The sequence below is a fragment of the Perca flavescens genome, unplaced genomic scaffold (genome assembly GCF_004354835.1).
Source record: "Perca flavescens isolate YP-PL-M2 unplaced genomic scaffold, PFLA_1.0 EPR50_1.1_unplaced_scaf_9, whole genome shotgun sequence".
Taxonomy (NCBI): domain Eukaryota; kingdom Metazoa; phylum Chordata; class Actinopteri; order Perciformes; family Percidae; genus Perca; species Perca flavescens.
The window spans coordinates 80,001-98,467 of NW_021166746.1; the positions used below are offsets into that span (position 1 = coordinate 80,001).

The 18,467-nt window shown below is 41.9% G+C and overlaps 1 protein-coding gene across 1 annotated transcript in view; it reads left to right on the forward strand.

The window, feature by feature from the left end:
• LOC114552172 (piezo-type mechanosensitive ion channel component 2) overlaps positions 1-18,467 on the forward strand; it is a 79,534-nt gene that overhangs the window by 13,151 nt on the left and 47,916 nt on the right. The window contains exons 3-7 of the mRNA XM_028572806.1: positions 8,773-8,880; positions 9,167-9,209; positions 12,438-12,558; positions 16,881-17,091; positions 18,115-18,328. Coding sequence (XP_028428607.1) covers positions 8,773-8,880; positions 9,167-9,209; positions 12,438-12,558; positions 16,881-17,091; positions 18,115-18,328 — 697 coding nt within the window. The remainder of the gene's footprint in view (positions 1-8,772; positions 8,881-9,166; positions 9,210-12,437; positions 12,559-16,880; positions 17,092-18,114; positions 18,329-18,467) is intronic.

Below are 18,467 nucleotides of genomic sequence, written 5' to 3' on the forward strand. Positions count from 1 at the left end.
AAGGGGTAACTGGGCTCAGCAGTGTAATGGTCAGGGGCAGTTACTGGCTGTATGTCAGGGTGAAGGGGTAACTGGGCTCAGCAGTGTAATGGTCAGGGGCAGTTACTGGTTGTATGTCAGGGGCAGTTGCTGGTTGTATGTCAGGGGCAGTTGCTGGCTGTATGTCAGGGGCAGTTGCTGGTTGTATGTCAGGGGCAGTTACTGGTTGTATGTCAGGGGCAGTTGCTGGCTGTATGTCAGGGGCAGTTGCTGGTTGTATGTCAGGGGCAGTTACTGGTTGTATGTCAGGGGCAGTTGCTGGCTGTATGTCAGGGGCAGTTGCTGGTTGTATGTCAGGGGCAGTTACTGGTTGTATGTCAGGGGCAGTTGCTGGCTGTATGTCAGGGGCAGTTGCTGGTTGTATGTCAGGGGCAGTTACTGGTTGTATGTCAGGGGCAGTTGCTGGCTGTATGTCAGGGGCAGTTGCTGGTTGTATGTCAGGGGCAGTTACTGGCTGTATGTCAGGGTGAAGGGGTAACTGGGCTCAGCAGTGTAATAGATTACAGCGTTGCCTGACTTTCTGTCGTGAGTTTGGCTGATGAATAACCTTTAGTCCAACGTGAATACTTTAGTCTGAGGGCCAGATGTTCGTACGTTTGTTAACGTAGCGTTATCAACGTCATGGCAACCTGCACGCTGCGATGCTTCAGCTTACATCGTATTTACCAAACCTGCAGTTCATCGGGTAATCAGCGCTAAACGTAAACTGTGCTGTAGCAAAGCAGTAAGTACTGGTGCTATGTAGAGATGGTCCGATACCAGTATCGGTATCGGCTCTGATACTGCTTAGATAGTAGTATACAGCTGTTATACATCATATCACATCATACAGAGATAGTAGTATACAGCTGTTATACATCATATCACATCATACAGAGATAGTAGTATACAGCTGTTATACATCATATCACATCATACAGAGATAGTAGTATACAGCTGTTATACATCATATCACATCATACAGAGATAGTAGTATACAGCTGTTATACATCATATCACATCATACAGAGATAGTAGTATACAGCTGTTATACATCATATCACATCATACAGAGATAGTAGTATACAGCTGTTATACATCATATCACATCATACAGAGATAGTAGTATACAGCTGTTATACATCATATCATCATACAGGGATAGTAGTATACAGCTGTTATACATCATATCATCATACAGGGATAGTAGTATACAGCTGTTATACATCATATCATCATACAGAGATAGTAGTATACAGCTGTTATACATCATATCACATCATACAGAGATAGTAGTATACAGCTGTTATACATCATATCATCATACAGAGATAGTAGTATACAGCTGTTATACATCATATCATCATACAGAGATAGTAGTATACAGCTGTTATACATCATATCATCATACAGAGATAGTAGTATACAGCTGTTATACATCATATCACATCATACAGAGATAGTAGTATACAGCTGTTATACATCATCATCATCATCATACAGAGATAGTAGTATACAGCTGTTATACATCATATCACATCATACAGAGATAGTAGTATACAGCTGTTATACATCATATCATCATACAGAGATAGTAGTATACAGCTGTTATACATCATATCATCATACAGAGATAGTAGTATACAGCTGTTATACATCATATCATCATACAGACATGTTATACAGCTGTTATACATCATATCACATCATACAGAGATAGTAGTATACAGCTGTTATACATCATATCACATCTATACAGAGATAGTAGTATACAGCTGTTATACATCATATCACATCATACAGAGATAGTAGTATACAGCTGTTATACATCATATCATCATACAGAGATAGTAGTATACAGCTGTTATACATCATATCACATCATACAGAGATAGTAGTATACAGCTGTTATACATCATATCATCATACAGAGATAGTAGTATACAGCTGTTATACATCATATCACATCATACAGAGATAGTAGTATACAGCTGTTATACATCATATCATCATACAGAGATAGTAGTATACAGCTGTTATATATCATATCATCATACAGAGATAGTAGTATACAGCTGTTATATATCATATCATCATACAGAGATAGTAGTATACAGCTGTTATACATCATATCATCATACAGAGATAGTAGTATACAGCTGTTATACATCATATCATCATACAGAGATAGTAGTATACAGCTGTTATACATCATATCATCATACAGAGATAGTAGTATACAGCTGTTATACATCATATCATCATACAGAGATAGTAGTATACAGCTGTTATACATCATATCATCATACAGAGATAGTAGTATACAGCTGTTATACATCATATCACATCATACAGAGATAGTAGTATACAGCTGTTATACATCATATCATCATACAGAGATAGTAGTATACAGCTGTTATATATCATATCATCATACAGAGATAGTAGTATACAGCTGTTATATATCATATCATCATACAGAGATAGTAGTATACAGCTGTTATACATCATATCATCATACAGAGATAGTAGTATACAGCTGTTATACATCATATCATCATACAGAGATAGTAGTATACAGCTGTTATACATCATATCATCATACAGAGATAGTAGTATACAGCTGTTATACATCATATCATCATACAGAGATAGTAGTATACAGCTGTTATACATCATATCATCATACAGAGATAGTAGTATACAGCTGTTATATATCATATCATCATACAGAGATAGTAGTATACAGCTGTTATACATCATATCACATCATACAGGGATAGTAGTATACAGCTGTTATACATCATATCACATCATACAGGGATAGTAGTATACAGCTGTTATACATCATATCACATCCATACAGGGATAGTAGTATACAGCTGTTATACATCATATCATCATACAGAGATAGTAGTATACAGCTGTTATACATCATATCATCATACAGAGATAGTAGTATACAGCTGTTATATATCATATCATCATACAGAGATAGTAGTATACAGCTGTTATATATCATATCATCATACAGAGATAGTAGTATACAGCTGTTATACATCATATCATCATACAGAGATAGTAGTATACAGCTGTTATACATCATATTACATCCATACAGAGATAGTAGTATACAGCTGTTATACATCATATCATCATACAGAGATAGTAGTATACAGCTGTTATATATCATATCACATCCATACAGAGATAGTAGTATACAGCTGTTATACATCATATCATCATACAGAGATAGTAGTATACAGCTGTTAAAACATGAAATATATGACACACTGGTACTCTGTATTGGCCGATACGCAAGTGCAGGTATCGGCATCGGTATCGGGAGTCAGAAAATATGTCTAGTGCTGTGATAGGGCTGAGTGCAGACTGCCATGTTCCCACTGCTGATGCTAGGACTGTTTGAAAGGATCCTGATGCAGATATGTGTAACGTAACGAGGAGTTTAACAGCTGCCGGGATGGAACATGAACGCTGAGTCAGTGATGTGATGCCATCTTTGAGTTCTTCCAGTAACTGTAATACTGCACGGCTGCTTAATCTGTAACGCTTAATGATTTCCTGTTCCCTCAGCTGATGAAGTGTGATCCATGTGGCAGCTCGTCTCCTTGGCCTATGCCTCCGTCTGGCTCTGATTACTGCGGCCAGTTCACCAGGAGCCATACGCCAGGAACCCCCTTCCTGGTTTACACCTGCTTTAAGAGGAGGAGAATTTTCACCGCAAAATAGAGGCGCGCTGTCACGGGCGCTTTTTGTGCATAGCGCGGAATACATAATTAGGCACACTTAACGCTTCCCCTCCCATCTCTTTATGGGAAACTCCCACTTTCCCCTTCACCCTCCCATTAATCCATATGCATGACACGGAAAAAGGATAATTTGCCATTTTCAGTTCCCACGACAGTCTGTGCTTTTACCTCAGTGCTGTCTGTTAGTACATACCTCACCATGCTTTACCTCAGTGCTGTCTGTTAGTACATACCTCACCATGCTTTTACCTCAGTCTAGCCTGTTAGTACATACCTCACCATGCTTTACCTCAGTGCTGTCTGTTAGTACATACCTCACCATGCTTTTACCTCAGTCTAGCCTGTTAGTACATACCTCACCATGCTTTACCTCAGTGTGGTCTGTTAGTACATACCTCACCATGCTTTACCTCAGTGTGGTCTGTTAGTACATACCTCACCATGCTTTACCTCAGTGTGGTCTGTTAGTACATACCTCACCATGTTTTACCTCAGTGTGGTCTGTTAGTACATACCTCACCATGCTTTACCTCAGTGTGGCCTGTTAGTACATACCTCACCATGCTTTACCTCAGTGTGACCTGTTAGTACATACCTCACCATGCTTTACCTCAGTGTGACCTGTTAGTACATACCTCACCATGCTTTACCTCAGTGTGACCTGTTAGTACATACCTCACCATGCTTTACCTCAGTGTGACCTGTTAGTACATACCTCACCATGCTTTTACCTCAGTGTGACCTGTTAGTACATACCTCACCATGCTTTACCTCAGTGTGACCTGTTAGTACATACCTCACCATGCTTTACCTCAGTGTGGTCTGTTAGTACATACCTCACCATGCTTTTACCTCAGTCTAGCCTGTTAGTACATACCTCACCATGCTTTTACCTCAGTGTGACCTGTTAGTACATACCTCACCATGCTTTACCTCAGTGTGACCTGTTAGTACATACCTCACCATGCTTTACCTCAGTGTGGTCTGTTAGTACATACCTCACCATGCTTTACCTCAGTGTGGTCTGTTAGTACATACCTCACCATGCTTTACCTCAGTGTGACCTGTTAGTACATACCTCACCATGCTTTACCTCAGTGTGGTCTGTTAGTACATACCTCACCATGCTTTACCTCAGTGTGACCTGTTAGTACATACCTCACCATGCTTTACCTCAGTGTGACCTGTTAGTACATACCTCACCATGCTTTACCTCAGTGTGACCTGTTAGTACATACCTCACCATGCTTTACCTCAGTGTGACCTGTTAGTACATACCTCACCATGCTTTACCTCAGTGTGGTCTGTTAGTACATACCTCACCATGCTTTACCTCAGTGCTGCCCGTTAGTACATACCTCACCATGCTTTACCTCAGTGCTGCCCGTTAGTACATACCTCACCATGCTTTACCTCAGTGCTGCCCGTTAGTACATACCTCACCATGCTTTACCTCAGTGTGGTCTGTTAGTACATACCTCACCATGCTTTACCTCAGTGTGACCTGTTAGTACATACCTCACCATGCTTTACCTCAGTGCTGCCCGTTAGTACATACCTCACCATGCTTTACCTCAGTGCTGCCCGTTAGTACATACCTCACCATGCTTTACCTCAGTGTGGCCTGTTAGTACATACCTCACCATGCTTTACCTCAGTGCTGCCCGTTAGTACATACCTCACCATGCTTTACCTCAGTGTGGCCTGTTAGTACATACCTCACCATGCTTTACCTCAGTGTGGCCTGTTAGTACATACCTCACCATGCTTTACCTCAGTGTGACCTGTTTGTACATACCTCACCATGCTTTACCTCAGTGTGGCCTGTTAGTACATACCTCACCATGCTTTACCTCAGTGTGGCCTGTTAGTACATACCTCACCATGCTTTACCTCAGTGTGGCCTGTTAGTACATACCTCACCATGCTTTACCTCAGTGTGGCCTGTTATTACATACCTCACCATGCTTTACCTCAGTGTGGCCTGTTTGTACATACCTCACCATGCTTTACCTCAGTGTGGCCTGTTAGTACATACCTCACCATGCTTTACCTCAGTGTGACCTGTTAGTACATACCTCACCATGCTTTACCTCAGTGTGGCCTGTTAGTACATACCTCACCATGCTTTACCTCAGTGTGGTCTGTTAGTACATACCTCACCATGCTTTACCTCAGTGTGACCTGTTAGTACATACCTCACCATGCTTTACCTCAGTGTGGCCTGTTAGTACATACCTCACCATGCTTTACCTCAGTGTGGTCTGTTAGTACATACCTCACCATGCTTTACCTCAGTGTGACCTGTTAGTACATACCTCACCATGCTTTACCTCAGTGTGACCTGTTAGTACATACCTCACCATGCTTTACCTCAGTGTGGCCTGTTAGTACATACCTCACCATGCTTTACCTCAGTGTGGTCTGTTAGTACATACCTCACCATGCTTTTACCTCAGTGTGGCCTGTTAGTACATACCTCACCATGCTTTACCTCAGTGTGACCTGTTAGTACATACCTCACCATGCTTTTACCTCAGTGTAGTAAGTTAGTACATACCTCACCATGCTTTTACCTCAGTGTGGCCTGTTAGTACATACCTCACCATGCTTTTACCTCAGTGTGGCCTGTTAGTACATACCTCACCATGCTTTTACCTCAGTGTGGCCTGTTTGTACATACCTCACCATGCTTTACCTCAGTGTGGTCTGTTAGTACATACCTCACCATGCTTTACCTCAGTGTGGCCTGTTAGTACATACCTCACCATGCTTTACCTCAGTGTGGCCTGTTAGTACATACCTCACCATGCTTTACCTCAGTGTGGCCTGTTTGTACATACCTCACCATGCTTTACCTCAGTGTGGCCTGTTAGTACATACCTCACCATGCTTTTACCTCAGTGTGGCCTGTTAGTACATACCTCACCATGCTTTTACCTCAGTGTGGCCTGTTTGTACATACCTCACCATGCTTTACCTCAGTGCTGTCTGTTAGTACATACCTCACCATGCTTTACCTCAGTGTGGCCTGTTAGTACATACCTCACCATGCTTTACCTCAGTGTGGCCTGTTAGTACATACCTCACCATGCTTTACCTCAGTGTGGCCTGTTAGTACATACCTCACCATGCTTTTACCTCAGTGCTGTCTGTTAGTACATACCTCACCATGCTTTACCTCAGTGTGGCCTGTTAGTACATACCTCACCATGCTTTACCTCAGTGTGGCCTGTTAGTACATACCTCACCATGCTTTTACCTCAGTGCTGTCTGTTAGTACATACCTCACCATGCTTTACCTCAGTGTGGCCTGTTAGTACATACCTCACCATGCTTTACCTCAGTGTGGCCTGTTAGTACATACCTCACCATGCTTTACCTCAGTGTAACCTGTTAGTACATACCTCACCATGCTTTACCTCAGTGTGGCCTCTTAGTACATACCTCACCATGCTTTACCTCAGTTTGGCCTGTTAGTACATACCTCACCATGCTTTACCTCAGTGTGGCCTGTTTGTACATACCTCACCATGCTTTACCTCAGTGTAGTAAGTTAGTACATACCTCACCATGCTTTTACCTCAGTGTAGTAAGTTAGTACATACCTCACCATGCTTTACCTCAGTGTGGTCTGTTAGTACATACCTCACCATGCTTTACCTCAGTGTGGCCTGTTAGTACATACCTCACCATGCTTTACCTCAGTGTGGCCTGTTAGTACATACCTCACCATGCTTTACCTCAGTGTGGCCTGTTAGTACATACCTCACCATGCTTTACCTCAGTGTAGCCTGTTAGTACATACCTCACCATGCTTTTACCTCAGTGTGGTCTGTTAGTACATACCTCACCATGCTTTACCTCAGTGTAGCCTGTTAGTACATACCTCACCATGCTTTTACCTCAGTGTGGTCTGTTAGTACATACCTCACCATGCTTTACCTCAGTGTGGCCTGTTAGTACATACCTCACCATGCTTTACCTCAGTGCTGTCTTTTAGTACATACCTCACCATGCTTTACCTCAGTGTGGTCTGTTAGTACATACCTCACCATGTTTTACCTCAGTGCTGTCTGTTAGTACATACCTCACCATGCTTTACCTCAGTGCTGTCTGTTAGTACATACCTCACCATGCTTTACCTCAGTGTGACCTGTTAGTACATACCTCACCATGCTTTTACCTCAGTGTGACCTGTTAGTACATACCTCACCATGCTTTACCTCAGTGTGGTCTGTTAGTACATACTTCACCATGCTTTACCTCAGTGTGACCTGTTAGTACATACCTCACCATGCTTTACCTCAGTGCTGCCTGTTAGTACATACCTCACCATGCTTTACCTCAGTACTGCCTGTTAGTACATACCTCACCATGCTTTACCTCAGTGTGACCTGTTAGTACATACCTCACCATGCTTTTACCTCAGTGTGGCCTGTTAGTACATACCTCACCATGCTTTTACCTCAGTGTGACCTGTTAGTACATACCTCACCATGCTTTTACCTCAGTGTGGTCTGTTAGTACATACCTCACCATGCTTTTACCTCAGTGTGACCTGTTAGTACATACCTCACCATGCTTTTACCTCAGTGTGGCCTGTTAGTACATACCTCACCATGCTTTTACCTCAGTGTGGCCTGTTAGTACATACCTCACCATGCTTTTACCTCAGTGTGGCCTGTTAGTACATACCTCACCATGCTTTACCTCAGTGTGACCTGTTAGTACATACCTCACCATGCTTTTACCTCAGTGTGACCTGTTAGTACATACCTCACCATGCTTTTACCTCAGTGTGGTCTGTTAGTACATACCTCACCATGCTTTTGACAATAACATGTCTCCAGATTAATAACTTGTCTCCAGTAACTATTTCACATTTGAACCACGAGGAAGAACCGCTGCAGTATTTATCCAAAACGCTGACCCTGATATCTCTGAGGACATGTTGACATAACTTCCTGTGTTTGTCTGCTAGGTAACGCGTGTCGCTGTGTGATGGTCGTCTGTGTCTCCAGTTTCCTCTTCCTGTTGCTGCAGTCCTTCTTCCAGATGACCACAGCCACCCTGCAGCCAGAGTCCAACTGTAAGACTGTCTGTCTGTCTGTCTGTCTGTCTGTCTGTCTGCTTCTCTGTCTGTGTCTGTCTTTCTGTCCATCTGTGTCTGTCTCTGTCTGTCTGTCTGCGTCTGTTTTTCTGTCTGTCTTAATGACCTGTTTGTCACTCTTATTTACCTGTCTGTCTCTTTTAATGACCTGTCTGTCTCTCCTAATTATCTGTTTGTCTCTCTTAATGACCTGTCTGTCTCTCTTACTTTCCTGTCTGTCTCTTAATGACCTGTCTGTCTCTCTTAATGACTTGTCTGTCTGCAGGTACGTCATGGCAGAAAGCTCTCGGTCAGCTCGGCCTGGTGAGGTAAGAATGATGAATCATATTTTTACTGTAAACACACACACAAACATACGCATACATACATACATACACACACACACACAGTAACATACACGCACACACACACACAGACAGTAACACAAACACATAGACAGTCTGTGTGTGTGTGTGTGTGTGTCTGTGCGTGTGTGTGTGTGTTACTGTCTGTGTGTGTGTGTGTTACTGTCTGTGTGTGTGTGTTACTGTGTGTGTATTACTGTGTGTTTTTCGCTGACTCAGCTTCTGTAAAAGTCAAACATCTGTTTCTAATTTCTCAAACAGAGATGAAGGTGACGCTCAGAGTTCCTGATATGACGAGTTTCAATTTCTGAATTTCTGATTTTTAGTTTCAGAGGTTGTTGTTGAAGTAGATTTACCTCCCAATTGTGTGTCCAGGTTTTTTGTACCTTTAGTGTCTCCAGAAAGAGCTTTGTGAACTCTGATGAATCTCTTTAGTCAGCGTTGGTTGAAGACTAAAACTTTGCAATTTAAAATAATCTGGAGCTGTGAGTTACGCGTGATTCATAGCAGTACGTAGGCTCTATGCCTATGTACTGTACGTAGGCTCTACACAGAGCCTATGTACAGTACGTGTCCTATACAGAGCCTACGTACTGTACGTGTCCTACTCTGAGCCTATGTACTGTACGTAGGCTCTACACAGAGCCTATGTACAGTACGTGTCCTACGCAGAGCCTACGTACTGTACATGTCTTATGCAGAGCCTACGTAGTGTACGTGTCCTACGCTGAACCTACGTACTGTACGTGTCTTATGCAGAGCCTACGTAGTGTACGTGTCCTACGATGGTGTGAGGATTTATACTGGTGTGCTGGTGTGTCTGTAGCATTCTAGCGTAGGAAGAAGTTTAGGAGAATAGCCGAGCCGGTATGTAATTCAATTCAGTTCAATTTTATTTATAGTATCAAATCATAACACGAGTTATCTCAAGACACTTTACAGATAGAGTAGGTCTAGACCACACTCTATAATTTACAAAGCCCCAACAATTACAGTAATTCCCTCAAGAGCAAGCAGTGTGACAGTGGCGAGGAAAAACTCCCTCTTGGGATGTAATGTGTGGTAGAGTGAGTGAGAGAGTGATGGTTGGTATGTAGTGTGTGGTAGAGTGAGTGAGAGAGTGATGGTTGGTATGTAATGTGTGGTAGAGTGAGTGAGAGAGTGATGGTTGGTATGCAGTGTGTGGTAGAGTGAGAGAGAGTGATGGTTGGTATGTGGTGTGTGGTAGAGTGAGTGAGAGAGTGATGGTTGGTATGTAGTGTGTGGTAGAGTGAGTGAGAGAGTGATGGTTGGTATGTAGTGTGTGGTAGAGTGAGTGAGAGAGTGATGGTTGGTATGTAGTGTGTGGTAGAGTGAGTGAGAGAGTGATGGTTGGTATGTAATGTGTGGTAGAGTGAGTGAGAGAGTGATGGTTGGTATGCAGTGTGTGGTAGAGTGAGTGAGAGAGTGATGGTTGGTATGTAGTGTGTGGTAGAGTCAGTGAGAGAGTGATGGTTGGTATGCAGTGTGTGGTAGAGTGAGTGAGAGAGTGATGGTTGGTATGCAGTGTGTGGTAGAGTGAGTGAGAGAGTGATGGTTGGTATGTAGTGTGTGGTAGAGTCAGTGAGAGAGTGATGGTTGGTATGCAGTGTGTGGTAGAGTGAGTGAGAGAGTGATGGTTGGTATGCAGAGTGTGGTAGAGTGAGTGAGAGATTGATGGTTGGTATGTAGTGTGTGGTAGAGTGAGTGAGAGGGTGATGGTTGGTATGTAGTGTGTGGTAGAGTGAGTGAGAGATTGATGGTTGGTATGTAGTGTGTGGTAGAGTGAGTGAGAGAGTGATGGTTGTATGTAGTGTGTGGTAAAGTGAGTGAGAGAGTGATGGTTGGTATGCAGTGTGTGGTAGAGTGAGTGAGAGGGTGATGGTTGGTATGTAGTGTGTGGTAGAGTGAGTGAGAGAGTGATGGTTGGTATGCAGTGTGTGGTAGAGTGAGTGAGAGAGTGATGGTTGGTATGCAGTGTGTGGTAGAGTGAGTGAGAGAGTGATGGTTGGTATGCAGTGTGTGGTAGAGTGAGTGAGAGAGTGATGGTTGGTATGCAGTGTGTGGTAGAGTGAGTGAGAGAGTGATGGTTGGTAGTGTGTGTGGTAGAGTGAGTGAGAGAGTGATGGTTGGTATGCAGTGTGTGGTAGAGTGAGTGAGAGAGTGATGGTGTGTGGTGGAGTTAGTTGTAGAGGAACCAGAGACCTAAGTTTGGTCTGAACTTTACAGTCTGTTCATGTTATTGATGATTAACATTTATATTAGTTTGTTATTGAAGAGTTGATGAATTAGAAAAGATAAAAAACTTTATGATGTTCTTCTTCTCTGCTGGCACGTTATGATGTTCTTCTTCTCTGCTGGCACATTATGATGTTCTTCTTCTCTGCTGGCACGTTATGATGTTCTTCTCTGCTGGCACATTATGATGTTCTTCTTCTCTGCTGGCACATTATGATGTTCTTCTTCTCTGCTGGCACGTTATGATGTTCTTCTCTGCTGGAGCTAAAATGTTTTCATAAGAACCAGAAAGCAAACTTACCAAAATAAGGGCCTGGTTGTTGTAGCTGTAGTTGTTTTAGAGCATGACAAACACCAGATCCTCTGTCTGTGTGTGTGTGTGTGTGTGTGTGTGTGTCTGTCTGTCTGTCTGTCTGTCTCTCTGTCTGTCTGTGTGTGTGTGTGTGTGTGTCTGTCTGTCTGTCTGTCTGTCTCTCTCTGTCTGTCTGTGTGTGTGTGTGTGTGTGTGTGTGTGTGTGTGTGTGTGTGTGTGTGTGTGTGTGTGTGTCAGCAAACAGTAGTCTCTCTGTCTGGACTACATGGCTCTGCAAACACCTACACATCCATCAATAAAGTAACCCTAACACACACACTGAATCTGAACAGTCTGAAATAAAACTACATTTTTAAACTGTCACAAGAAAATAGATTTTATTTATTCATAAAATGTATCAGTCAAAGTGTGAAAATATTAGGGCTGCAAGTTTACGATGATAAAAGTCCTGATTATTTACATGGAGTCTGGTGGGTTTGGTGATGGTGATTTCGGGGCTGTTTCATGTTAAACTAAAAGGATCTTACTCTTTAACTAAAAGGTCTATCTCTGTAGGGATCCATCCCATAATGTTGTCAGACACTTAGAAAGTTTGGCTAAATGTAACAGTGTGACTATTTCAGTCTGACAGGAAGTGATGCCGGCTCGGCAGTGAGACAGATCTTTCCAGATGTTGGTGTGCTCGTCATCGGTGTGCTGACCTGGAGGCTGATCGTAAGACTGAACGCCGACACACACACACAGGTAACACACACGCACGCACGCACACACACACACACACACACACACACACACACACACACAAATGAAGCAGGTGAAACCTCGTTAAGTCGTCTCCTATTGTTCCTAACAAGGTTTGCTGTCTGTTAGCGTGTAACTCAGTAAGCTATTTATTAACTGTAACCTTATTATGTGACAGTGACACACACACACACACACACACACACTACAATGATCACATTCAGGTTATTAGCTGAACTGTCGGAGTCTGTTTGTTAACATGAAACCAGATCTTCTTCATCAGATCATCTTCCTCCGCAGGCTAAAAACACATCTCTTCCAACTCCACCCTAATGTACTTGCACTTACTACTAGTTGTCTGGAGTTTGTATCTTCAAGATCAAAAGCACTTAATCTGAACTGGCTTTGGATGAAAGTGATAGCTAAATGACAAAAAAAAGTCCACCTTTGTTGAGTCCAAGACCAGACAAAAAGAGAAAGAACCCTCTTCAAGACCTCTAGATGGATTTTTAATTAAACAACAAGCGCTTCATCATTGGTTCAGTTGTGAAGGAGGAAGTTATATTGCTGGACTCAGACGAGACCAACGAGAATATTTGGAGAGACCAATGGCCGAAATAACAATGAGACAAGATAATAAAAACGTTTTGAGCACTTCTCTTTCAGCATTTTGTCTAGCTGGAGGAAGGTGACGTCCACAAAATGATTTTTAAACACTACCAGAGTAGACAGACTCACATTTCTTAGAACAGAATAGATCTTTCTTGTCATTGTTTCAAGATAAATGTCCTAAAGGGTCCCAGAGCATCAAACATCTCCGTGGATGGGATGACATTGTAATGAGTTGACTGAGATGCTAAAAGAGACTTGGACACCAGACCAAGCGTCAGTTTGATTCCTAACTTCAGGTTTAAAGACTTTTATCTGCAGTATTAACACACAGTATCGATTCTCTGTTCTGATAAAAGGACACATCTTTTAACCCATCCACGATCTTTCCCTAAATCTGTGTTTTTGTAACATTGTGTAAGGGTCCCAGAGCTGCAAATATCTCCGTGGATGGGATTACATTGTTTTTATTTATTTTTTATTCAGTTTTTATTATAAAGCAATATATTTTATATACACAGCATTTTACATTCAGATTTAGAATTATATTCAGTGCATTAACGGTTGCCCCACCGTGACCATTCACCCTGTTTTAGTGAGACTCTGGATCCATATAAGGGCAGGGGGTGGGGTTAAAGCACCACGTACGAAGTGTAACACATAACACATAAAACGCAACAAGGTCACGGACAGAACAACAGAGGAAAGTGAGACGGGACAATAACAGAACTGACAAGACGGGACTGGACAGGACAGTTGACAAACACAATGACGTATTATTAGTGATTGGGTAGAATGATCTACGATTCATATTTGGGTGGTCATGGTTTTCGTGTTGAAGGCGAGTTGGATAAACATGTTATGCATAAGTGTGGATGGTGTTGATAGTGTGTGTACGAGTAAAGTGATAACTGCAAGAGAGAAAAATACAAAAACAAAGGGGAAAATAGAATAATTAAATTATATAAATCATGTAAAAGAAATGTCAGATATGTCTGATAATGTACACGGCTTGTAGTTATATTTTTGTTGAATTTAGAAACGTTAGAAATGGGGACCAGGTGTATTCGAAGGCTGACATTTGCTTCTTTCAGTGTGCATTGTGTGTTTTTCCATTGAGATGTATTCTGAGATTAAATTTGTCCAGTGATTGATGTGGCAAGAATTCTTTGATTTCCAGTTTTGGAGGACTACTTTCTTAGCGACAGCTAGAGAAACGAACAACGGATTCCTGAATTTTTGCAGGATTTGGATTTCGGAGACGTCACAAAGGAGACCGAGTGTTGAAGATGATGGGATGCTGTAGCTCAGGGTGGTGGACTGTGTCTCAGTGACCATGATCCAGAATGAGTGAACTGGTTGACAGAGCCACATGGCGTGCAGATAGTCGTCTGTGCTACCTAAGGTGCATTGTGAACAGATAGTTGTGTTTGCTAGGCCCATTTTGAACATTTTCCTTTGGGTGATGTCAGTTCTGTGAAAGACTTTATATTAGTAAGCTAATTGTATAAGCTGCAGGTTTGGTTAGTGGTCATGGAGAAGGTTTTTTTACAGATTTGTTCCCAGTAATCAGGGGTGGGAGAGAAAGCCAGATCAGCTTCCCAATTGGTTGTTGGGAGCGTTATTGTTGTATTTAGGTTGGAAATCATTGTATATACTAGCTGGGAGGTTAGTTTTTTGAAGTTATTAATTTTCATAAGTTCTTCTGTGAGCTGAGAGGGTTGTAACGTGTTGTTGGTGACTCCGATTTTATCTTTATTTTAAGTCTAAGTTGTTGATATTGAAGGACCTGTTCTCTCCCAACCCCATATTTCTCTGTGAGTGTGTTAAATGACATGAAATGGTTGTTCTCAAATAGGTGGTGAAGGCGTGTGCTTCCTTTGTGTGCCCATGTGGAGAAGTAAAAAGGTTAGTTCTGTAACATGAACACTGCGTTGTGCCAGAGTGGGGTGAACTTGTTTAACTGTAGTGATGATTTTGTGATTTGGGTCATTTTCCACCAGGCTGTCAGAGTTGAATAGATGGTTTTGCGTTGGCAGAAGTTGGATTTCTTGATGGATTGTGTTAGGAAGGGGAGATCTGTAATTGGGAGGTTTGTACATTGGTTTTGTTCCAGTTCCACCCACGGCTAATTGTGCTTATGTTTATTGATACATTTAACCCTGTACTGTAATTGATTTGCCAGGAAGTAGTGAAAGAAGTTTGGTGCCGTTTTTATTTTGTAGTGTCGAGAGTGATATTCTGGGTTTTTTTGTTTTGAATCTGGGGTAAGGTTTTCATTTTGACTGCAGCTATTCTTCCAATGAGTGACTGGGTGTTGATACCAGCATTTATATTCGTCTTTTGATTTTCCTGAGGAGGGGAGTATAGTTGAGGGTGAAGAGCTCTGACAGCTTGGGGGAAATCTGAATCCCTAGGTACTTGATGTTGCCTGTGTGAAGGTGGAGGGAAGTGTCCTGAACTCCAAAATCCCATGCATCATCTGAGAAGGGATGTAAAATTGATTTATTCCAGTTGATAGTGTAATGCAAGACATGGGAGAATCTGTTAATGATATTGAAAGTTTCTTTAAGTGATACCTGTGGGTTCTGTAAATAAAGTAAAAGATCATCTGAATATAAACTCATTTTGTGTTGTACGTTGGCTACCTGAATTTCTTTGATTATGCTGTTTTGTTGTATTGTGAGAGGTTCAATGAAAATGGCAAAGAGGGAAGGTGAGAGAGGGCATCCCTGTCTAGTGCCCTGATGAAGTGTGAAGATCTGTGACATGATTCCATTAGTGGTAATGGTGGCCCTGGGTGATCTGTACAGTGTTTTAATCCAGTGGATGAACAACTCTCCAAATCCAAACCTGTGGAGTGTATTGAATAAAAATGACCAGTTTACTTTATCGAAAGCTTTTTCTGTTTCTCGTGATATATTGAATAGGTTGAAAAGTTTGCGTACATTATCTGTAGCGTGTTTATTTTTTATGAAGTCTGTCTGATCTCGATGAATGAGTGTGGAAGTGACTTTCTGGTTAGTTTCTGGTTGCTAGTGCTTTGGTGATCATTTTCAAGTCATGGTGATAATATGTCCCAAAAGTGTTTGTAGAATTCGGCTGGTAATCCATCTTTGTTACTAGGAATCTGATTGAGGGCTTTTGGTAAATTCATTTGGTAAATTCATTGAGGTGTATGGGATTACATTGTAATGAGTTGAACACTTTGTCTGACTGAGACTAAAGAGACTTTTAGCGTCAGTAACGAACACCAGACACCCAATCTGTCAATGTCCCTCATCTTGCGCTTTCGTTGTGTTGGCATGGTAAACCCCGGTTGATTCAGGAAATATCCTAGAAGAGCTAGAACCGACAATCAAATCATTGTTATATTAAAATAAAATTCTCATCACACACTAAACAGCTATTTTAAGTCCAGAGATAGCCTCCCTATGTCCACATGTTCCACCAAAACAAGTTCCTTCCTGAGACTATTTAGCAGAGCCAACGTGGCTCCGTCTGGAGCTTAGCCCCGCCCACGATGATTGTGATTGGTTTAAAGAAATGCCAATAAACCAGAGCATGTTTTTCTTGTATCCACGAATGCTGTGTGGACTAGTCAGACCTTCCTCCGCAGCGCTGTGGAGGAAGGTCATATGAGTTAAACTACAATCAGGTTACTGAAGAGAGGTTCAGGTCTGAATGTTTAGAGTAATAAGACTGTTGTGTTTCAGCCTCAGCAGGAGCAGCAGGACCGGAAGGAGGATCTGATGTCTGAGGAGGACTCTGTCCTCGGAGACGAGGAGGAGGAAGAAGAGGAAGAAGTCACCAGAAACAATTTTCTGGTTGAACTGGAGTTACTGGTCGGTAAAACCAGGCAGATGGTGGAAACCATGACGACGACTGGAGGGAAAGTCGTGCTGACAGTTCTACTGGGACTGACAGGTAAAATACTTTCATGCAAACAGTTAAATACTTTTAGCCTGGATGCCAGACGAATTTAGCCCCGCCCACAACATTTGAGGTTGGGAAGTTCGGTCTGGACTTGATCCGTTGTGGAGGGTTAGGGTTCGGACCAATCAGATTTCAGGGTGGGCTTTAGACGATGATTGACAGATGATCAACAGTAACGTAATCAACCACGTCACCAAAGGACGCTTGGGTTGAATTTGTTTACAACTCCGTTGCTCTGATTGGTTGTAGGTCTATCCGTTGTTCTGATTGGTTGTAGGTCTATCCAATTGAGTGCAGAGGCATTTTCTTTCCTGGTTCGGTTGAAACATGCATTGACATATAAAATAGACCAGACTATAGACTTTATATAACTAGTAGACTTTAGATAACTAGTCGACTTTTTATAACTAGTATACTATATATAACTAGTAGTCTTTATATAACTAGTAAACTTTATATAACTAGTAGACTATATATAACTAGTAGACTTTAGATAACTAGTAGACTATATATAACTAGTAGACTTTATATAACTAGAAGACTATATAACTAGTAGACTATATTTAACTAGTAGACTTTAGATAACTAGTAGACTTTATATAACTAGTACACTATAGATAACTAGTAGACGTTATATAACTAGTAGACTATATATAACTAGTAGACTTTATAACTAGTAGACTATATAACTAGTTGTATAACTAGTAGACTATAGATAACTAGTAGACTTTATATAACTAGTAGACTATAGATAACTAGTAGACTTTATATAACTAGTAGAAGACTGTTTGATATTATTATGCGGATGCCCATTATCTCGTTTTCCTGGAGTCAAAACAGCATTAAGTCATTAAAATATTTAAATAAATACTAGCAAAATACTACAAAACACAAGAAAAATCTTGAAAACAAAGACAAATATTCCCGTTTGCTACTTGGGAGATTATTCCCTGAAGAAATAACTCTGTAAAATGAGATGCAGGTTAGGGTTAACCCAACTCCCCCCCCCCCCAGGCATCATGTTCCCCTCCCTCTCCTCCCTCCCCTACCTGCTCTGTTTTCAGGTGTTGTGTACCTGGTGGGCATGGTCTGGCCAGGTCCCGTCCCTCCTCTTTAGGTGTGTGTCTGTGATGTCACTGCCCTACTCCGCCTCCCACTTCCTGCTCCTCTACAGCTACCAGCTGCCCTCACTGCAGGAGGCATGGCCTCCTAACCGCACCTCTGCCAGGTAACACACCTCTGCCAGGTAACACACCTCTACCTGGTAACACACCTCACCAGGTAACACACCTCTACCTGGTAACACACCTCCACCTGTTAACACACCTCTACCAGGTAACACGCCTCCACCTGTTAACACACCTCTA